This window comes from Salmo salar, chromosome 12, assembly GCF_965601325.2.
Source record: "Salmo salar chromosome 12, fSalSal1, whole genome shotgun sequence".
Lineage (NCBI taxonomy): Eukaryota > Metazoa > Chordata > Actinopteri > Salmoniformes > Salmonidae > Salmo > Salmo salar.
This window is the reverse complement of record NC_138302.1, coordinates 59,863,049-59,886,459: the sequence shown is the minus strand read 5'-3', so window position 1 is coordinate 59,886,459 and position 23,411 is coordinate 59,863,049. Positions and strand designations below refer to the sequence as shown.

At 42.0% G+C, this 23,411-nt stretch overlaps 1 protein-coding gene across 2 annotated transcripts in view; it reads right to left on the bottom strand.

The window, feature by feature from the left end:
• Positions 1–5,320: 5,320 nt before the first annotated feature.
• The window catches only part of LOC106565345 (sodium- and chloride-dependent GABA transporter 2), a 28,286-nt gene continuing 10,195 nt past the window's right edge, over positions 5,321–23,411 (bottom strand). For both annotated transcript variants that reach the window (XM_082959167.1, XM_014132343.3), the window contains exons 2-15: positions 20,697–20,905; positions 17,889–18,023; positions 16,525–16,665; positions 16,078–16,168; positions 15,805–15,937; positions 15,558–15,692; positions 15,055–15,158; positions 14,706–14,830; positions 14,392–14,504; positions 14,079–14,216; positions 13,637–13,739; positions 9,119–9,219; positions 6,956–7,126; positions 5,321–6,275 (exon numbers count right to left, since the gene is read on the bottom strand). In XM_082959167.1, coding sequence (XP_082815293.1) covers positions 6,114–6,275; positions 6,956–7,126; positions 9,119–9,219; positions 13,637–13,739; positions 14,079–14,216; positions 14,392–14,504; positions 14,706–14,830; positions 15,055–15,158; positions 15,558–15,692; positions 15,805–15,937; positions 16,078–16,168; positions 16,525–16,665; positions 17,889–18,023; positions 20,697–20,905 — 1,861 coding nt within the window. In that variant the 3' untranslated portion in view covers positions 5,321–6,113. The remainder of the gene's footprint in view (positions 6,276–6,955; positions 7,127–9,118; positions 9,220–13,636; positions 13,740–14,078; positions 14,217–14,391; positions 14,505–14,705; positions 14,831–15,054; positions 15,159–15,557; positions 15,693–15,804; positions 15,938–16,077; positions 16,169–16,524; positions 16,666–17,888; positions 18,024–20,696; positions 20,906–23,411) is intronic.

The window sequence follows — 23,411 nt, the reverse complement described above, 5'->3', positions numbered from 1 at the left end:
TCACAAGACCAACAATAATATATCAAAACCTTGAAAAACTATTATCACCCTAACCCACTACATTGAGGGTCATAATGGTATCAATGAATGATAAAACACAAACTGTCATCAGGGATAGTAGAGCTGGAGCTGCCACCGCCTTTGTTCAGCAATCATCAGAGACATGTGTACACTGTAATACAGACCATAGTAAGTCATTAAAGGATGAATATAGATATTATACAAACATCTGTCTAAAGCTACGAGTATTCATTTTTCATATCAGGGTAAATTCACCTCAGACACAAATGCAGGTGGGGTGTGCTCTGTGTTGGTTTAGCCTGAACTGGCAGTTAATGATAAATGCTGTTACCTACTGGTCTTATCTGTAACTCATAGAAGGGCATTGTTCCTGTATTAGTCTTCAGCTCGGCTATAGAACACTGTCTGTACCCTCTGGGGAAAACGTATTTACAGTCAGTGGAATGATGATGTCTCTGTTTAATTGCCTCAGAGTAGGAGCGCTTATCTAGGTTGTTTAGCCTTTTCTATGATCCTAGATCAGCACTTCTACCCTAGGACGCTTTATGAATGTCTACAGCAAGATGGCGTAGCAGTTCAGACGTCCTTTGTCTTCCTCTTGTCGTGTCCCGTGTATAGATATATTTACATATTTTCTTCGAATATCTTTTTACATATTTTTTTCGAAAAACTCAACCTCAAAACACTCTCCTGCAACCCGCCTCATCAATTTAAAAATAAAAGTATTATTTACCTCAAATCTGAAATCCACAACAGAAGCTAGCTAGAGGTTAGCTTGGCTAACGTTGGAGTTCAGCTAGCCACGGTTAGTGGTCCTCAGCTATCCATTAGCTCGTAAAGCCATCGCCAGTTTTTGTACAGCGCGACTCAGACCAGAGCTTACCGGACCTATTCTCTCTCCATATCCCCGGATTTCTACCGCAGGCTCTGGACATTTACACCTGGATCTTTCAGCTAGCTAGCTGCTACCTGAGTGACTATTGGCAACGTAGGCCCCGGAGTAAACATAAATTATTCCGGAGCTAGCCAGCTGAAGAGTTTCATCAGCCACTCCTGGGCTATTCCGGAGCTAGCCAGCTGAAGAGTTCCATCAGCCTCTCCTGGGCTACAATCACCTATCCGGACCCGTTTTACTGCCGATGCGGAGACCCATCGGGCCTTCACGACTGGACCACCGACATTATCTGCCCGAGGGAGTTATCCAACTGGCCCCTCCGTCGCGACGTAACCCGAATGCCCATCTGCGGCCCGCTAATCGTTAGCTGTCTCATCGGCTGCTATCCGAATAGGTCTATCGGACAATTTTCTTGGGCCACTATAACTAACTATTTTGCTAATTGGACTGGTCCCCCCTACCACACGGAACCCCACTAATCTACAGACGGAATCGCATGAGGTGGCTAAAAACAGACCTCCCTCCATCTTCTACCAGCTTGCTACCTATGGCTCGGCTAGCTATCTAACTCTCACTGGACCCTTTGATCACTCGGCTAAGCATGCCTCTCCTTAATGTCAATATGCCTTGTCCATTGCTGTTCTGGTTAGTGTTTATTGGATTATTTCACTGTAGAGCCTCTAGCCCTGCTCATTATACCTTATCCAACCTCCCAGTTCCTCCACCCACACATGCTATGACATCTTCTGGTTTCAATGATGTTTCTAGAGACAATATCTCTCTCATCATCACTAAATGCCTAGGTTTACCTCCACTGTACTCATATCCTACCATACCTTTGTCTGTACATTATACCATGAAGCTATTTTATCGCCCCCAGAAACCTGCTCCTTTTTCTCTCTATTCCGGACGTCACAGACGACCAATTCTTATAGCTTTTAGCCGTACCCTTATCCTCATACTTCTCTCTTCCTCTGGTGATGTGATGTAGAGGTGAATCCAGGCCCTGCAGTGCCTACCTCCACTCCTACTCCCCAGGCGCTCTCTTTTGATGACTTCTGTAACCGTAATAGCCTTGGTTTCATGCATGTTAACATTAGCAGCCTCCTCCCTAAGTTTGTTTTATTCACTGCTTTAGCACACTCTGCCAACCCGGATGTCCTAGCCGTGTCTGAATCCTGGCTTAGGAAGTCCACCAAAAACTCTGAAATCTTCATCCCTAACTACAACGTATTCAGACAAGATAGAACGGCCAAAGGGGGCGGTGTTGCAATCTACTGCAGAGATAGCCTGCAGAGTTCTGTCCTACTATCCAGGTCTGTACCCAAACAATTTGAACTTCTACCTTTAAAAATCCATCTCTCTAAAAACAAGTCTCTCACCGTTGCCGCCTGCTATAGACCACCCTCGGCCCCCAGCTGTGCTCTGGACACCATATGTGAACTGATTGCCCCCCATCTATCTTCAGAGCTCGTGCTACTAGGTGACCTAAACTGGGACGTGCTTAACACCCCAGCCATCCTACAATCCAAGCTTGACGCCCTCAATCTCACACAAATTATTAATGAACCCACCAGATACCACCCCAAAGCCGTAAACACTGGCACCCTCATAGATATCACCCTAACCAATTTGCCCTCTAAATGCACCTGTTTTCAACCAAGATCTCAGCGATCACTGCCTCATTGCCTGCATCCGTAATGGGTCAGCGGTCAAACGACCTCCACTCATCACTGTCAAACGCTCCCTGAAACATTTCAGCGAGCAAGCCTTTCTAATCGACCTGGCCCTGGTATCCTGGAAGGATATTGACCTCATCCCGTCAGTAGAGGATGCCTGGTTATTTAAAAAAAAGCCTTCCTCACCATCTTAAATAAGCATGCCCCATTAAAAAAATGTAGAACCAGGAACAGACATAGCCCTTGGTTCTCCCCAGACCTGACTGCCCTTAACCAACACAAAAACATCCTATGGCGTTCTGCATTAGCATCAAACAGCTCCCGTGATATGCATATTTTCAGGGAAGTTAGAAACCAATATACACAGGCAGTTAGAAAAGCTAAGGCTATCTTTTTCAAGCAGAAATTTGCTTCCTGAAACACAAATTCAAAAACATTCTGGGACATTGTAAAGTCCATGGAGAATAAGAACACCTCCTCCCAACTGCCCACTGCACTGATAGGAAACTCTGTCACCACCGATAAACCCACCATAATTGAGAATTTCAATAAGCATTTTTCTACGGCTGGCCATGCTTTCCACCTGGCTACCCCTACTGCAGTCAACAGCACTACACCCCACACAGCTACTCGCCCAAGCCTTCCCCATTTCTCCTTCTCCCAAATCCATTCAGCTGATGTTCTGAAAGAGCTGCAAAATCTGGACCCCTACAAATTAGCCGGGCTAGACAATCTGGACCCTTTCTTTCTAAAATGATCTGTAGAAATTATTGCAACCCCTATTACTAGCCTGTTTAACCTGTCTTTCGTGTCGTCTGAGATTCCCATAGATTGGAAAGCAGCTGCTGTCATCCCCCTCTTCAAAGGAGGGGACACTCTTGACCCAAATTGCTATAGACCTATATCCATCCTACCCTGCCTTTCTAAGGTCTTCGAAAGCCAAGTCAACAAACAGATTACCGACCATTTCGAAACCCACCGCACCTTCTCCGCTATGCAATCTGGTTTCAGAGCTGGTCATGGTGCACCTCAGCCATGCTCAAGGTCCTAAACGATATCGTAACCGCCATCGATAAGAAACAATACTGTGCTGCCATTTTCATTGACCTGACCAAAGCTTTCGACTCTGTCAATCACCACATCCTCATCGGCAGACTCAATAGCCTTGGTTTCTCTAATGATTGCATCGCCTGGTTCACCAACTACTTCTCTGATAGAGTTCAATGTATCAAATCGGAGGGCCTGTTGTCCGGACCTCTGGCAGTCTCTATGGGGGTGCCACAGGGTTCAATTCTTGGGCCAACTCTTTTCTCTGTATACATCAATGATGTCGCTCTTGCTGCTGGTGAGTCTCTGATCCACCTCTACGCAGACGACACCATTCTGTATACTTCTGGCCTTTCTTTGGACACTGTGTTAACAACCCTCCAGACGAGCTTCAGTGCCATACAACTCTCGTTCTGTGGCCTCCAACTGCTCCTATACACAAGTAAAACTAAATGCATGCTCTTCAACCGATCGCTGCCTGCACCTGCCCGCCTGTCCTGCATCACTACTCTGGACGGTTCTGACTTAGAATATGTGGACAACTACAAATACCTAGGTGTCTGGTTAGACTGTAAACTCTCCTTCCAGACTCACATCAAAATCTCCAATCCAAAGTTAAATCAAGAATTGGCTTCCTATTTCGCAACAAAGCATCCTTCACTCATGCTGCCAAATATACCCTAGTAAAACTGACCATCCTACCGATCCTCGACTTCGGCGGTGTCATTTACAAAATATCCTCCAATACCCAACTCAACAAACTGGATGCAGTCGATCACAGTGCCATCCGTTTTGTCACCAAAGCCCCATATACTACCCACCACTGTGACCTGTACGCTCTCGTTGGCTGGCCATCACTTCATAATCGTCGCCAAACCCACTGGCTCCAGGTCATCTACAAGACCCTGCTAGGTAAAGTCCCCCCTTATCTCCGCTCACTGGTCACCATAGCAGCACCCACCTGTAGCACGCGCTCCAGCAGGTATAACTCTCTGGTCACCCCCAAAGCCAATTCCTCCTTTGGCCGTCTCTCTTTCCAGTTCTCTGCTGTAAATGACTGGAACGAACTACAAAAATCTCTGAAACTGGAAACACTTTTCTCCCTCACTAGCTTTAAGCACCAGCTGTCAGAGCAGCTCACAGATCACTGCACCTGTACATAGCCCATCTATAATTTAGCCCAAACAACTACCTCTTCCCCTACTGTATTTATTTATTTTATTTTGCTCCTTTGCACCCCATTATCTCTATTTCTACTTTGCACTTTCTTCTACTACAAATCTACCATTCCAGTGTTTTACTTGCTATATTGTATTTACTTTGCCACCATGGACTTTTTTGCCTTTACCTCCCTTATTCCACCTCATTTGCTCACATCGTACATAGACCTATTTTTCTACTGTATTATTGACTGTATATTTGTTTTACTCCATGTGTAACACTGTGTTGTTGTATGTTGTCGAACTGCTTTGCTTTATCTTGGCCAGGTCGCAATTGTAAATGAGAACTTGTTCTCAACTTGCCTACCTGGTTAAATAAAGGTGAAATAAAAATAAAAAAAATAAAATGAATACGGGCCCTGGTCTGAATATCGGAAGTGATTTCTGCAGCGAATTACACTTTTTATTTAAAGTACTCCAAAGAATAAGGGTGGAAAAATGACATATAAATCATGGCACAAGGTTTGATGATTTTATTGATATTGGCAACAAATCCTATCACAGTATTGTGCAGTTTTTCTTTTATATATATACACCTACACAATCCCTTCTCGTTAACCATCAATATATTTTCACAAATGTCATACTTCACAAAGTCTTAAGAAATTACATAGTAGTAGAAAAAAACAATGTCGGATTATTAAACCCACCCAAATCAAAGATAAAATGTATCTTTAAAAAAAAATGTTTGTTCACTTGTATATACAGACCCCAGGACCAATAGCATGACCGTCATTTTTTGTTTCCACCATGATGTGTGACAGGTGTTTGATCCATTCATCCATTACTCTGCCATGACCCAAGTACTGGTTAAAGGACAACTTCAAAGGTCCATATTTTGTGCCGGACCTTACTCAATATCTCACTTCAGATGCTTTCTCTGCATTCTGACATGATTGACCTGTAATTTTAATAATTCTAGGTAGAGATCTCTGGACCAAACAGAATGACCGCATCTCTCTTTTCACTTTCCAGAACCAGTGCTTTTACGTCTCATCAGCGCTACATACAGGAAATAGTGTGTGTTTTGGAAACACCTGCCCACATCGCCCTCCCAAGAAAAAGGCATGGGGTGGATTATGTTCTGTACTATACTTTTCTAAGCCACTCAGACCAAGCGAAGGGTCACATAAGCCTCTGTTACACAACGGGAAGTATTTGTATTGTTTATGTCAGGACCTTGAGTGACTGGCTGGACCTGCTTATCTCTAGTCCTATAGGGATGGTGGCTGACAGAGGGGGCCAGTGTCTCTACAGGGGGCCAGTGTCTCTGTCTAGGAGGTTGTGGCCCCAGGCTGGTGTCTCCATGTCCCCCAGGGGTCTGTCTTGCTCTGACTGCTTGGCCAGGAGGGAATTCTTCTGGGCCTTGGTCATGGGGAGATCCTCTGACGGCGTGGTGAGGATGGACAGTCTCTGAGGAGTAATAGAGAGGAAAGAGGAGCATTTCAAAGAGAGACCACCAAAAGAATGAGACATAAAATAACTGGTTGTTTGTGATGTTTGCAGAACATTGATTGTTTGTCTTCTTTTCTTAGTTGGTAGAAGAAACAACATCATCAGTGTGTATTGGGGAGTAAATGGGGTTTGGGTTATGGATCTGATCATTGCATAATTAGAGACATAACTAGCGATAACAACACAAGTGGTACCTGCCAACTTTTAAAAGATCTGAAGTTTGGAATTGATAGTGAGAAATTAACCATGGCCTCTCATAACCATTGCCCCATCTTTGGAGGATGTAATCAAAGACTTAGCCTCTATCGTCGACCTACGTAAATAGCTATAGCTAGGCTACCTATGATATATTGCTTGTTTTTTTGCTGCTTTTGGACCACTTTGAGATGCTTTTCTGTTTTGAAACTCCAGTGCTTGACTTGGGCTGAGACAGTTGCCGGTACCCATGTTTGGTGCCGGTAGTGTTTACATTTAGGTGCGTGAGCTCCACAACACTTTTGAGTTAATATTCTATAAGAGGAACAGGAGCTCAAGCAGTTAAACATTTTAGGTGCCGGGAACTCAGCTCCGGAGAGCTCCTGCCCAAGTCAAGCAATGTGGAACTCTATAGAAACATAATAAATGATGTCCCTATTTACCTGTCGCAGTGTACCAGGAGTGACGCTCACGATGTACACCATCCATAGAGGAACCATGAGGGTGGAGGAGAGAGTGAACCACCAGCCAACGGCGTAACCCCACCAAGGATACTGAAAGGTGTTGTTGAACTTCAGTGGGGTAAACTTTATCAAGGAGAAGACAAATGTAGCCTAGAACAAAAGATATGGATGGAGGTTGTAAAATAAACATTAAAGAACACAATGTATTTTCCGATAGCATTGTACTAATTATAACATATTATGGTAACAGTGAGGGTTGAGTGAGGACAGAGATGAACAAGATAAGGTTAAGAACAAGGTTATGGTTTCTCCAGTACGTTTTGGTCAGGCTTCTGGTGAAGCATTTATAATGGTCTAATAAAAAGCATGAGCTGGCGCACACCCAATATGTTACCCCTGTTGATGATGCTTATCATGCATTTTACTATTGTCTATTTACTATTGTTGGAATGACATATATGGAATCATGTAGCAACCAAAAAAGTGTTAAACAAATCAAAATATATTTTATATTTGAGATTCTTCAAATTATTCACCCTTTGCCTTGATGACAGCTTTGCAAGCTCTTGGCATTCTCTTAACCAGCTTAATGAGGTAGTCACCTGGAATGCATTTCAATTAACAGGTTTGCCTTGTTCAAAAGTTAAGATGTGGAATTAATGCATTTGTGCCAATCAGTTGTGTTGTGACAAGGTAGGGGTGGTATACAGAAGATAGCCCTATTTAGTAAAAGACCAAGTCCATAAGATTGCAAAAACAGCTCAAATAAGCAAAGAGAAATGACAGTCCATCATTAATTCAAGACATGAAGGTAAGACAATGCGAAACATTTCAAGAACTTTGAAAGTTTCTTTGAGTGCAGTTGCAAAAAACATAAAGCGCTATGATGAAACTGGATCTCATGAGGACCGCCACAGGAAAAGAAGACCCAGAGTTACCTCTGCTGCAGAGGACAAGTTCATTAGAGTTAACTGCATCTCAGATTGCAGCCCAAATAAATACTTCACAGAGTTCAATTAACAGACACATTTCAACATCAACTGTTTAGATGAGACTGCGTGAATCAGGCCTGCATGGTCCAATTGCTTAAAAAAAACGACTGAAGGACACCAATAAGAAGAAGATACTTGATTGGGCCAAGAAACATGAGCAATAGACATTATACCAGTGGAAATCTGTCCTTTGGTCTGATGAGTCCAAATTTGAGATTTTTGGTTCCAACCTCCGTGTCTTTGTGAGATGCAGAATAGGTGAATGGATAATCTCTGCATGTGTGGTTCTCACTGTGAAGCATGGAGGAGGTGTAATGGTGTGGGGGGGGGGGGGCTTGGAAAAGCTTTCCTCATGAAGCTGGTTGAGAAAATGCCTAGAGTGTGCAAAGCTGTCATCAAAGCAAAAGGTGGCTACATTGAAGAATGTAAGATCAAAAATATATTTTGATTTGTTTAACACTTTTTTGGTTACTACATGATTCCTTATGTGTTATTTCATAGTTGTGATGTCTTCACTATTATTCTGCAATGTAGAAAATAGTAAAAAGAAAGAAAAACCCTTGAATGAGTAGGTGTGTTCAAACTTTTGAGTGCTTCTGTATATGTGAAATTAAATTAAACAGTAATGTATGTTAATGTTAATCCTATGCTAGTGCTAATGATAACAATAGCCTAATATGTTCAATATGCTGTAAACTAATTATTATTATCTTCTAACTGTTTCACTCAATTAATTCTAATCAACCTAATAATTATGACACACCCCTCACTATTGTCATCAGTTGCACTAATTGCACTGTTTTGTCTATACTGGTTCAAGCATTCATGACATTACCCTGAAGAAGGCACAATTCTGCCGAAACGTTGGTGGTTTACCCAATAAATTACAGTGAGTTTATACATAGAGTGTGCGACTCTCTTTGTTTTTATCGAAGCATTTATAATGAACATAAAGTTAGGATTATCTACTTTACATAGGTTACACATAGGCTTCAATTTGATTCTATTTCTCTGTATTGTCAACTAAACTTCTGGTTTTCTGTAAATCACTTATATTACTGTGACATCAACATCATGTTTACTATAACTATAATTGGAAAAAGAACATTCATTTGCTGTTGACAGTGAGGTGTAAATAAATAAAACTTACAGTGCAGATGACTGGAGTGACATACTTCAAACAGTACTTAATGATGGGTAATGGTCGATAACCGATCATGTCCTCTATATTATCGTACAGACGGTCTGCACCTGTGGAGTAAACATATCAACAGGGACTCAAAATAACAGCAGTCAATAAAAGTGTTTGGTCAGTTGGTCTGTCAAATACCCAGATAACATTCTCAAACCACCAAGTGACAGACAGGTTCAAACAATTGCAGATTAGGAAACCTGGACAACAGCTCTAATGAGGGGTTTCCCAAACTCGGTCCTGGGCCCCCTACAGCTGATTCAAATAAGCAACCCATCATCAAGCTTGTATTATTTGATTCAATTGTGTAGTGTTATGGCAAAAAACAAAACATGCACCCAGGGGTGGGTCCCAGGACCGAGTTTAGGAAACCCTGGTCTAAGCTACCTGTATTTATTTGTTTAGAAAATAAGAGCCATTCTTCTGAAAAAGTGGTGAAAAACAATCTAACGTGGTGACCGGTGTCACGATGGTGACCGGTGTCACGTGTACTCCCTCTCCGGTGCTCTAGGTCACCGAGCTGCTCATCATTACGCACACCCGTCACCATCGTTACGCGCACCAGCGCCTCATCAGTCTCACCTGGACTTCATTACCGTCCTGATTATCTTCCCTATATCTGTCACTTCTTTTGGTTCCTTCGCCAGGCATTATTGTTTCTGTTCCAGTGTTCCCGCTCCTCTTCCAGGTCGTCAGGTTCCCGCACCTCTTCCGGCTCGTCAGGTTCCCGCACCTCTTCCGGCTCGTCAGGTTCCCGCGCCTCTTCCGGCTCGTCAGGTTCCCGCGCCTCTTCCGGCTCGTCAGGTTCCCGCGCCTCTTCCGGCTCGTCAGGTTCCCGCGCCTCTTCCGGCTCGTCAGGTTCCCGCACCTCTTCCGACTCGTCCGGTTCCCGGGCCTCTTCCTGCTCGTCCGGTTCCCGCGCCTCTTCCGGCTCGTCAGGTTCCCGCGCCTCTTCCGGCTCGTCAGGTTCCCGCGCCTCTTCCGGCTCGTCAGGTTCCCGCGCCTCTTCCGGCTCGTCAGGTTCCCGCGCCTCTTCCGGCTTGTCCTGTTCTTGCGCCTCTTCTGGCTCGTCCTGTTCCCGCTCCTCTTCCGGCTTGTCAGGATCCCGCGCCTCTTCCGGCTCATCAGATTTCCGCCCCTCTTCCAGCTCGTCAGGTTCACACGCCTCTTCTGGCTCGTCAGGTTCCCGCTCCTCTTCCGGCTCGACAGGTTCCCACGCCTCAGCAGAGACGACCGGTCCACTCATGGTCACAGGGATTGTCCTTTTGGTCAGTGTCCTGTGGCTGAAGCCGTGTGTCAGGGATGGGGTACTGTCACGTATACTCACCGGCGCTTTAGGTCACCAGGCTGCTCATTATTGCACACACTTGTCACCTGGACTTCATCACCTTCCTGACTCCTGAACAGCTAATCGACGGGCTACCCAGACCCCTCTTTTACGCTGCTGTGACTCTGTTGATAATCTATGCATAGCCACTTTAACTCTACCTACATGTACATATTACCTCAATTACCTCGACTAACCGGTGCCCCTGCACATTGACTCTGTACCGGTACCCCCTATATATAGCCTTGCTTGTTATTTTACTGCTGCTGTTTAATTATTGGTTACTTCTATTTTCTATTTTTACTTATCTATTTTTTAATTAACACTTATTTGAATTTGTTTTCTTAACTTCTTAAAGCATTGTTGGTTAAGGGCTTGTAAGTAAGCATTTCACTGTGTTACACCGTGATCTTTCACCTTTCCTTGTGATTGTCTCCACCCCCTCCAGGTGTCGCTTGTTTTCCCTAGTGTATTTATCTCTGTGTTTCCTGTCTCTCTGTGCCAGTTTGTCTTGTATGTCCAAGTCAACCAGCGTGTTTTTCCGATGCCTTTTCTATTTTCTTTTTGCTAGTCCTCCCGGTTTTGACCCTTGCCTGTTTCTGGACTCTGTACCTGCCTACCTGACCATTCTGCCTGCCTTGACCTCGAGCCTGCCTGACACTGTACCTCCTGGACGTTGAACTGGTTTTGACCTTTTGCCTGTCCATGACCATTCTCTTGCCTACCCCTTTTTGGATCAATAAACATCTAAGACTCCAACCATCTGCCTCCTGTGTCTGCATCTGGGTCTTGCCTTGTGCCCTGATGGTAAGGTCTACATGTATTGTATTCAGCGCATGTAACAAATTTGATTTGATTACTTTCCTTATATCTGTCGCTCCCTTTGGTTCCTTCCCCAGGCGTTATTGTTTCTGTTCCAGTGTTCAAGTCTGTACGCAATCCATCTTTCTTGTTTTGTTCTATGTTCATTTAGTTATTAAATACACTCCCTGAACTTCCAGACTCCCAGCGTACATGTTACAACCAGAACCTGTGATGTGAATAATCAAGAACTTGGGACTATAAGGTTCTACCTGCAAAATGTATAGTTTTAAGATAATGAGTATTTTTAAGTACCAGATCTCAGAACTGTTTTGTGATGTCCTCCTGTTTTCAAGTATATCCACTTACTTATATACAATTATTTGTTATTGACAACCCAGCATTGTGGGATTGGATTGCATGTAGAACCTTATAGCACCAAGTTAAAAGGTGTTTGCATAGATATAACTTTTAGATTTTTCAGACCACCTAAAGAGCAACTCAATGTGAATATCTCATTTTTGACCACCATGTCAGAACCTTATAATCCCAAGGTAACGAGATGTCGTTTCACATCAATGTCCAAAGTGGCAATGTGTGCCAGAGGAACAACTTGGATAATGCCATAAACACCTTGAACAGAAACATCCTGAGGGAAGCTGACCTGCAATTAGGGTTTCTGTGATTGATTATCTGGGATTGACGGAATGGGGCCATGCAGGGCCTTTTACAACTCCTTGCTATCAGGGATCCTTGGGACGTTCGTACTCCATTGAAGTTGACATTTAAAATGGTTAAGGTAAGGGTAAGGGTAGTTGTTAACCTCTCTAGGGTAGGGGGCAGTATTTGCACGGCCGGATAAAAACGTACCCGATTTAATCTGGTTATTACTACTGCCCAGAAACTAGAATATGCATATAATTGTTTGATTTGGATAGAAAACACCCTAAAGTTTCTAAAACTGTTTGAATGGTGTCTGTGAGTATAACAGAACTCATATGGCAGGCAAAAACCTGAGAAGATTCCAAACAGGAAGTGCCCTCTCTGACCATTTCTTGGCCTTCTACACTCTCTTTATTGAAAACTGAGGATCTCTGCTGTAACGTGACACTTCCTACGGCTCCCATAGGCTCTCAGAGGGCGCCAGAACGTTGAATGATGACTTTGCAGGCCATGGCGGAAAAACAGTAGCGCATTTGGTAAATGGTCGATCAGAGAACAATGAGACGGGGGAGCGCGTGCACGTGAAGAGTCCATTTTAGATTTTTAGTCTTTGAACGAAAACAGGGTTTTCCGGTCGGAATATTATCGTTTTTTTTTTACGAGAAAAATCGCATAAAAATTGATTTTAAACAGCGGTTGACATGCTTCGAAGTACGGTAATGGAATATTTAGATTTTTTTTGTCACGATACGCGCCGGGCGCGTCACCCTTCGTTACCCTTCGGATAGTGTCTTGAACGCACGAACAAAACAGAGGATATTTGAACATAACTATGGATTATTTTGAACCAAACCAACATTTGTTATTGAAGTAGAAGTCCTGGGAGTGCATTCTGACGAAGAACAGCAAAGGTAATCCAATTTTTCTTATAGTAAATCTGAGTTTGGTGAGTGCCAAACTTGGTGGGTGTCAAAATAGCTAGCCCGTGATGGCGAGCTATCTACTCAGAATATTGCAAAATGTGCTTTTGCCAAAAAGCTATTTTAAATACATAGCGATTGCATAAAGGAGTTCTGTATCTATAATTCTTAAAATAATTATGTTTTTTGTGAACGTTTATCGTGAGTAATTTAGTAAATTCACCGGAAGTTTGCAGTGGGTATGCTAGTTCTGAACGTCACATGCTAATGTAAAAAGCTGGTTTTTGATATAAATATGAACTTGACTGAACAAAACATGCATGTATTGTATAACATAATGTCCTAGGAGTGTCATCTGATGAAGATCATCAAAGGTTAGTGCTGCATTTAGCTGTGGTTTGGGTTTATGTGACATTATATGCTAGCTTGAAAAATGGGTGTCTGATTATTTCTGGCTGGGTACTCTGCTGACATAATCTAATGTTTTGCTTTCGTTGTAAAGCCTTTTTGAAATCGGACAGTGTGGTTAGATTAACGAGAGTCTTGTCTTTAAAATGGTGTAAAATAGTCATATGTTTGAGAAATTGAAGTAATAGCATTTCTAAGGTATTTGAATATCGCGCCACGGGATTCCACTGGCTGTTGAGTAGGTGGGACGACATTGAGTAGGTGAGACCCCGACTGACATTGAACAAAAGTGGTTGCAAGCCCTAAGCGGCTGCTTATACCTAGAAACGGCATTGGGAGTAGGCCAGGCTAACTCACCATAAACCCAGCTGATACACACTGACTGTAGTATAGCGAAGAGAAGCAGAGTCATCCCACTGCAGGCATAGTAATCAAACAGCTGGAAGATATACAGGCCTCCCTGCAAATAGAGGAGGGGTAGAAAGAGAAAGAAAGTATAAGGTACAGTCTTACTGAGCACAACAATATGACTATAATCTACCTCCAGGGTGTACAAAACACTCAGACAATGATCGTAGGTGTGTCCAGCAGCCCAAACGCTTACGGAATAAGTGGAATCTACCAACAATTAGGCGGAACGAGGAGGTATGTTGAAACATAGGGATATGTTGAAACAGACCACTTGGGAGGTACATTATCGATCATATATCTGGTTACTGTCATGATTGATCTAATAACGATGGCCTTGAAATTCTATATTTTATATCCTATATAATGATGACTTCAAATGACCTCTCACCTCTGTGACCATGACCAGGCCGATGAAGAAGCTACCCACACTGATGATGATGAGGAGGATTTTACGCCGATGGCCAACCAGGAAGAAGGAGGGATACATGTCTGAGATAGCTGTCATCAAAGCCTCCAGACCTACAAACTGAAGGAAAGAGAATAGGGAAGTTCAGTGGAAACTCTGTTCTTTGAAATACTAGCTACTCATTCACAGTTTCACATCCAATAGTTTAGTGATGATTGTAGCATCTATTGTAGGTTATGTAATTATCCTTAACTAAGGAAATATTTCCTAGGCCTTCAGGACCACACTAACACACCTCACTGTCTAAACCCAGGAGGATTATCATGATGAAGAAGAAGATGGCCCAAAGCTGGGGTACTGGCATCATGGCCACGGCACGAGGGTAGGCGATGAACGCCAGGCCAGGACCTGTATGCAGCAACACAGGTAAACTCATTACTGAACTCTCAGGGGCAGAGGGAATAGTTAGATCCTTGAAATGCTAAGGCACCTGTCTTGTAACAAAGCAGAACTTACAAGGGTATGTTAATTTGTTTGTTTGTGCATTTTCTATTTATTTGTATTAATTAATTAATTAATTCGTTCATATCTCACTGCTGCAACACTTACCTGATTCGGCCACGGTTGAGATGTCTGTCCCTTGTTCATAAGCCATGAAGCCCAGTACAGAGAAGATAGCAAAACCGGCCACAAAGCTGGTTCCACTGTTCAAAAGGCACAGGTACACACAGTCCCTAAAAAGAGATTCACTTCCCTGTTAGTCACAACGCAACGGCATCCAAATGACCTACAATATGGAGATCATCAAACTTTCCAGATACTCTACCATTTCTGAAACCCAACCTCCAAAGAATGATGTGCACAGGGGACGTTTTTGCAGGCAAGAGAAAACGTTCTGCCTGCACATTTTATCTAGCAAGGCACATTTACTGTTTATGTACTTAATTCTTCCACTCACTTGTAACAGTTGTTGTCATACTTGTTGTAGCTGCCAAGAGCAGTCAGACAGCCGATGCAGATAGCATAGGAATAGAAGATTTGTGTTCCAGCATCCATCCACACCTGTGAGACACACCAGAGAGAGACACAATAGTCTTCAAAGTTTCACAATTCCGATATACTAGTCTCATCCCAGGGTATTAGAGGTCGAATTCAAATGGTACCTATTTTGACCTTGTAGCTATACTAAGTCAACAGAAAATATATTTGCTTTGAAATTCAGTTATTTTTTTTATCAGGTATTGATATTGTAACATATCTGATGCTCTTAAAACTACAAACTGTTCCACCAAGGGAGTTACGTTTCTTGGACCAGTGGTAATGGTTGCTGCCCTCGGTCATGTTGACCAGCGTTCAAACACCAGCAGAAACATTACCATTTATCCCCACGAATCACTACAGTATGTACTGATAGTTTTTGTTACACCTGAACACAAATTATACAGTGAAGTGTGTTTCTACCTGTGGGTCAGTGAGGCGGGCTGGGTCTGGGTAGAGATAGAACTTGATACCATCTATTGCCCCCGGCAGTGTGAGTCCACGGACCAGCAACACCACCAGCATCAGATAGGGGAAGGTGGCAGTGAAGTAGACCACCTGAGGGGAGGGGGACCAGAGCAGCGTTACATTCCCTCAGTCTATGACTCATCTTAACAATTCTACAGTGTTCATGGTGTCATCAGGTTGAATGGCAGAGATCCCACCTTACCTTCCCAGTAGACTTCACTCCTTTCCAGACACAGAAGTAACAGAGAATCCATGACAGTAGAAGACACAGAGCCAGCTCCCAGCGAACACTGCCTAGCTTGTTTGGACTGTCTGTGAGATTCAAAACTCTTCTCCTGAAAATAATATTTTGAGTTACAATCCCACCACTTGCTTTTCACCATTATCTCAGCGCCTCCTAAGGCAAATAGCCATGATTTCCATCTGTAAGGACTTAATAAGGAGTTGATAAAATGGAATGATTTTGTGTACTCACTCCCAGAACTCTCTCACTGGCGATGTTGCATTTCCTGTTACTGTCCAATTTAGATGTTCCACTACTTTTCTGTCAAACTCCATGCAGGTTGCTGGTTAGGAGGAAATTATACAATAACAAGCATGTCTCAGAACTCTCAGAATCTTTCCTGGATAAGGAGACATTAACAAAATAATACCTCACTTGTCAAGAACAGAATATCTCAGTTTGAAGTGGTGTCCATAAATTTAAGATACTATCTATCATGTGGGCATGACAAAGGTATGTCAATGTCAACATGTATACACACTGAAGTTAACCAGGTCCCAGATCTGTTTGTGCTCTTTGCAAAGCCAATTCCATTGCTGTTTCTTGTCAATCCAAACAGGTTTGTTATGACAATGAATGACAAGCAGTTGGTATGACAGCACAGGCAGACTGGCACTCAGGCTACACTGAAGTACATACCTGTGTTCCAGCTGTTTCTACAACTGGCCCAGGGGAGCTCAGAGCTGAATGAGGAGAAGAGGTAGAAGAAGGCCCAGGCTAGAATGATGATGTAATAGATGCTGGAATATAGAACCACCACCTGACTACCATAACCCAGTCCTGAGGAGGAGGAGGATGAGGAGGAGGAGGAGGAGGAGGAGGAGGAAGAAGAAGAGATTTTACAGACAAACACGAAGATGTAATTGTAAAAAAAGGCTTCTGATAAATATATGTGACATATATTAATTCCAATCACATTCTCAACCTAAAACCATAAACAACATTTAACTGTGATTCTTTTTGATGTGGATTAGACTCCTTTCAAAGTCACCAGCCCCGATTAATAAGTTATGGTGGCATTCCAACAAGACAGACATTTGTGAATGTTTGAACGCAGGACAAGTGTCTTGAATGCACGTGTCATGTCACATTAAGGACTATTACTTTATCATGTAATAGCTAATGAATCACATTGTGAGCCTGTGTAATACTGTTGATTAATCCAAGCGTCATCCAATAACTTGAATTACGGTTTTATTACTTTAATCCCTTTTTCATTTTTTAAAATTAAATCAGGCCAGAAACAGACCAATCATCTCCCAAGCAATCTAAAATAATTCCTTATATTGTTTCAAACTGTTAAAGCAATGCGATTAAAATCATGGTGGATTGACTTGTACAAATACAATAGTGCAATATCATTTACAGAAGGAAAAGCCTGCATGTACTGTGCATTTACTGTATCTATTATTGCTAATTATCTGGCCCTATATGTCACCCTCAACCAGCACATTCTTGACAAAGGCTCCAGACAGAAACCTTGAGTTTATGTGCTGAATACCAATTGAAATCATATTGACATTGCTTTGGATTACAGTGCTACTTTCTCAGGTTTTGATATTGCAGCTAGGGGTTTTCCTGAGCACAAATACAACAATCAGACAAAGTTTGGTCTGCAGTCCCTCTGAATGTTATCTTTTCTTTTGGCACAGTTTATAGTACTATCAAATCTTTACTTTTCTGAAGGCTATAACCTTTCTTCCTTCCAGCTATCCTGCTTTCATTTCTATTTCACCAAGATGGCATCCATCTTAGGAAGTAAATGCTATCAATGGTCAGACAAACACTGACAATTGAATTCCTAATATGGATGCAATACGTACAACAAGACCCTGTGGCCGCATTCATAAAGCATTCATATAGCATACCAGTAGGATGGCTGATCTAGGATCAGATTAGCCTTTTAGATCAAAATGACTAAGCTTATATGGACAGAGGGGACCTGATTCTAGATCAGCAGTCTTACTCAATGACGCTTTATAAATATGAGCCCTGATATTTACCTTCAAACAGGGGGCAGATCTTCCTCCAGCAGGTTATGCAGCCCTGAGTGGTGTACTGGCCCAGGGAGGTCTCCAGGAGAAAGAGTGGAATGCCACAGGTGAACAGAAAGAGCACATAAGGGATGAAGAACACCCCTTACGAACAACACAAGTTAAACCACAATTAACCATATGGCCCAAGACCATAACTTAATGTTTCACTTCACATGATTATGGTTTCGCAAGACCAACATTTTTCACAGCAGCCATCTCAACCACCTCAAACCCTCCCCCCACTTCAGGCTTGAGTGCATTTATACCATCCAGAGAAGAGAACGCAAGTATTAATATATATATTTTAGGGGTGGAGCAGCTTTAATATTGAGGATAGATTGCCGCTTACATCAATGTAATTGTCTGCATCATTTCTAATCCCCCATATATTTTTTTGTGTAAATATATATATTTATATATACATACATACATACATACATACATACATACATACATACATACATACATACATATTCATAAACATGCATACATATACACATACAAATACATACATATAAACACCCATACATATATTCATATACATATATTTTTTGAATATATTTTCCTTTATTATTCCCAGCAAACCCTACCAACCCTCCCCTAATTGGAGAAAACCAATAAATAATAACACTTAGGCTTCTACTTCCAGCTTATACATGCTATATACATTTTACAGACAAAATCTAATTTACAATAGTTTACTTTGTTTGTTTTTAATCCTGGCCTTCCTCTATTTCTGATGTTTATACTTGCCATATATTTATGTGTTATTGACTGCTTGTTTATTCCATGTGTAACTCAGTGTTGTTGTTTGTGTCGCACTGCTTTGCTTTCTCTTGGCCAGGTCACAGTTATAAATTAGAACTTGTTCTCAACTAGCCTATCTGGTTAAATAAAGGTGAAAAAAAATGTTTATATATATATATATATATATATATATATATATATATATATATATATATATATATATATATATAAATAAAACCCTACCACCCCTCGCCCAATTTGAGTAAACTAATAAATAACAACACTTAGGTTTCTACTTCCAGCTTATACATACTATATACATTTTACAGACACAATCTAATTTACAATAGTTATATATATTTTTTTTTTGTCCTGGCCTTCCTCTATTTCTGATGTTTATATTTGCCATACATTTGTAACTGTGCTATTTCACAAAAGTTCTGAACCTATATACATTTTACAGACCCCATATGTTTTACATTTGTTATCCCGTTGTTATTATTCCCACCCTTCAGCTCCATTCAACCCCTCCCATCTATCTCTTAACACCATCCATATTGGATTTCTATTTGCCATATATTTTCCAACTGTGCTGTGATGCTTCACAAAAGTACTGAACCTTTCTATTCTCATAGTTTCTACAGATTGTAAATTAAAGATAAACATTTTTGCTAAAATAATTATTATATTATTGATCGATTGACTATGACTTTTCAAATCACCTAGTATTGTTATCTGCAGCGTTAGCTCTAGGTAAATGTTGCAATTATTCAGCTACATATGGACGGTACCAAAATAAATGATCTAATGACTCTGCCTCCACGCAGCAAATTCTGCAGAGCTGGGAAGATTGTATCCCCCATATATATAACATTCTATTGGCTGCAAGAATTTTGCAAAATTATTTTAATAAAAAAATTCTATGTTTTGAATGCGGTGTCGTATTGTGTGTCAATTCATTAACCATGTGCCATGGAATCGGTACATCGAAAATCTCTTCCCAACTATTTTGCAATTTATATGGCACAGCTGTCAATTTTTTGGTCCTTAAATGAAACTGGTATAGATTTTTATTTATCACAATTTTCTTGAACCAATTTTGGTCTTTAATGCAGGGCCGACAGACAAGTTCCTTACTTGTTCCCCCTTCCACTTGACACTTCCATTTTTGAGGTAATGCTGCAATCACATTGTTGTAATTTTGGGTAGAGCAGACATTTGCATATGTCTGTGTTAGCTGCATATTAGCTGCATGTTAGCTGTGACATAACTCCACCAGCCCAATTTATGGTATAATTTACAAAGATTATACTTTTTTTAATGTTATTGAAAAACAATTTTTTATCAACTAGTATATTTGAGTTTAACCACAAGAACTCAAGAATTTGTTTGTGTGGCTGACGGACTTAGCTACCACCTGAAGTGTTGTGTGTACATTCGGCATGTAAGTGTTAGGGATATTATCGTGGGGTTTCTGGGACACGTTCAGTAGCCTAACATCATTGAACATTGCAGATAGAAAGGCCATGAATAGAGTTGACTTGATTCCTAATTCTACATGTCAGAGAGGCATGTTTGTTCTCCATAGCATATTTCTATCAGAGCATAACAAAACGTTATACAGTAGTGATGTGCATATCAGTATAGAGATTCTGGAAGCACCTAGAAGGTTTTGGTTTCTTTTGTGCACCCAGGCACGCACTGTTGTTTTTATGATAGTGCCGCCAGATAACATCTAGCCCTAGTGTGTAAATATCCCTATAATATTATAGCAACCACTGATATGTTTATATCAGGCCATGATTACCCATCTCTTAATGATTAATCCATTATCATCTTGTAATTGTGTGATTTCAATATTAGACTAAGATATGAAAAGAACAACTCTGTACTGTCTCCACCACAATGAAGTTAAATTAAGTGACTAGCTCTTTTGCATTGATAATGTAAAAGACAAAGGCTCACCTTGCCATACATTTAATGTGTGTTTAATTGTATGACCATGTAAAGATGTGATGTGAGACTCACCTCCTCCATTTTTGTAGCACAGATATGGGAACCTCCATACATTCCCCAAGCCTATGATCTGTCCGGCCACAGCCAGGAGGAACTCCAGCTTGCTGGACCACTGTCCCCTGGTCTGGGTGCTTGGCACAGGGACAGGCTGGACCAGACCCATCTCCTGCTGGGAAAGCTTATTGAACCTCAAATTGGGATCATTATGCTTCTCCATAACACTGAGGAAGACAAAGACAAAGTTGGTTTGATGCGGTGAACACAGATTTATCTAACATAGTCTGTGTGCTATGAAGACAGTATAAGGGCACACAGCTAACAGCTACATATGACCTGCTACATGAGACCAACTATATATGACCAGCTACATATGAACAGCTACATATGAACAGCTACATATGACCAGCTACATATGAACGCTACATATGACCAGCTACATATGACCAGCTACATATGACTAGCTACATATGAACAGCTACATATGACCAGCTACATATGACTAGCTACATATGAACAGCTACATATGAACAGCTATGGTACATATGACCAGCTACATATGACAAGCTACATATGAACAGTTACATATGACTAGCTACATATGAACAGCTACATATGACTAGCTACATATGAACAGCTACATATGACTAGCTACATATGACCAGCTACATATGACTAGCTACATATCAACAGCTACATATGAACAGCTACGGTACATATGACCAGCTACATATGACCTGTCAAGAAAAATAAAATTGAGGGAAAAGGGGAAGTTCCAGTACAGCAAAACATGAGCCCCTTTCTTCCATGCTTTGGATAGATCTGCATTGCTTGCTGTTTGGGGTTTTAGGCAGGGTTTCTGTATAGCACTTTGTGACATCTGCTGATGTAAATACATTTGATTGATTGATTGATTGATTGATTGATTGATTGATTGATTGATTGATTGGATAGACTAGTGGTTAAGAGTGTTGGGCCAGTAAGTGAAATGTCTCTGGTTTGAATCCCCCAGCAGACCAGGTTAAAAATTTGCTGATGTGCCCTTGAGCAAGGCACTTAACCCAAATTGCTCCTGTAAGTTGCGATGGATAAATATGAATGTACATATGAACAGTTTCATATGACCTGTCAAGAAAAAAGGGGGAAAAAGGGAAGGTCCAGTGCAGCAAAACATGAGCCCCTATTATTCAATAAATTGGATCTTCCTTTTGTCCAGCTCCTGTTATTACATTGGATGTGCATAAAACCCCCTCCTATGAAAGGAAATTAGCAGGGCACTGTTGCCGCTGCTACGGTCATCCCCCAGACACTCTAGACCCAAATTGCTACAGACCTATATCTATCCTACCCTGCCTTTCTAAGGTCTTCAAAAGCCAAGTCAACAAACAGAATACCGACCATTTCGAATCCCACCGTACCTTCTCCACTATGCAATCTGGTTTCAGAGCTGGTCATGGGTGCACCTCAGCCACGCTCAAGGTCCTAAACGATATCATAACCACCATCGAGACATTACTGTGCAGCCGTCTTCATCGACCTGGCCAAGGCTTTCGACTCTGTCAATCACCACATTCTTATTGGCAGAATCAACAGCCTTGGTTTCTCAAATGATTGCCTCGCATGGTTCACCAACTACTTCTCTGATAAAGTTCAGTGTGTCAAATCGGAGGGCCTGTTGTCCGGAACTCTTGCAGTCTCTATGGGGGTGCCACAGGGTTCAATTCTCGGGCCGACTCTCTTCTCTGTATACATCAATGATGTCGCTCTTGCTGCTGGTGATTCTCTGATCCACCTCTACGCAGATGACACCATTCTGCATACTTCTAGCCCTTCTTTGGACACTGTGTTAACTAACCTGCAGACAAGCTTCAATGCCATACAACTCTCCTTCTGTGGCCTCCAACTGCTCTTAAATGCAAGTAAAACTAAGTGCATGATCTTCAACTGATCACTGCCCGCCCGTCCAGCATCACTACTCTGGACGGTTCTGACTTAGAATATGTGGACAACTACAAATACATAGGTGTCTGGCTAGATTGTAAACTCTCCTTCCAGACTCACATTAAGCATCTCCAATCCAAAATTAATCCAGAATCGGCTTCCTATTTCACAACAAAGCATCCTTCACTCATGCTGCCAAACATACCCTCGTAAAACTGACCATCCTATTGATCCTCGACTTCGGCGATGTCATCTATAAAATAGCCTCCAACACTCTACTCAACAAATTGGATGCAGTTTATCACAGTGCCATCCGTTTTGTCACCAAAGCCCCATATATTACCCACCACTGCGACCTGTTTGCTCTCGTTGGCTGGCCATCGCTTCATACCCGTCGCCAAACCCACTGGCTCCATGTCATCTATAAGTCTCTGCTAGGTAAAGCCCCGCCTTATCTCAGCTCACTGGTCACCATAGCAGCACCCATCTGTAGCACACGCTCCAGCAGGTATATCTCACTGGTCACCCCCAAAGCCAATTCCTCCTTTGGCCACCTTTCCTTCCAGTTCTCTGCTGCCAATGACTGGAACGAACTGCAAAAATCACTTAAGCTGGAGACCCATATCTCCCTCACTGGCTTTAAGCACCAGCTGTCAGAGCAGCTCACAGATCACTGCACCTGTACATAGCCCATCTGTAAACAGCCCATCCAACTACCCCATCCCCATACTGTATTTATTTATTTATCTTGCTCCTTTGCACCCCAGTATCTCATCTGCTAAATGACTT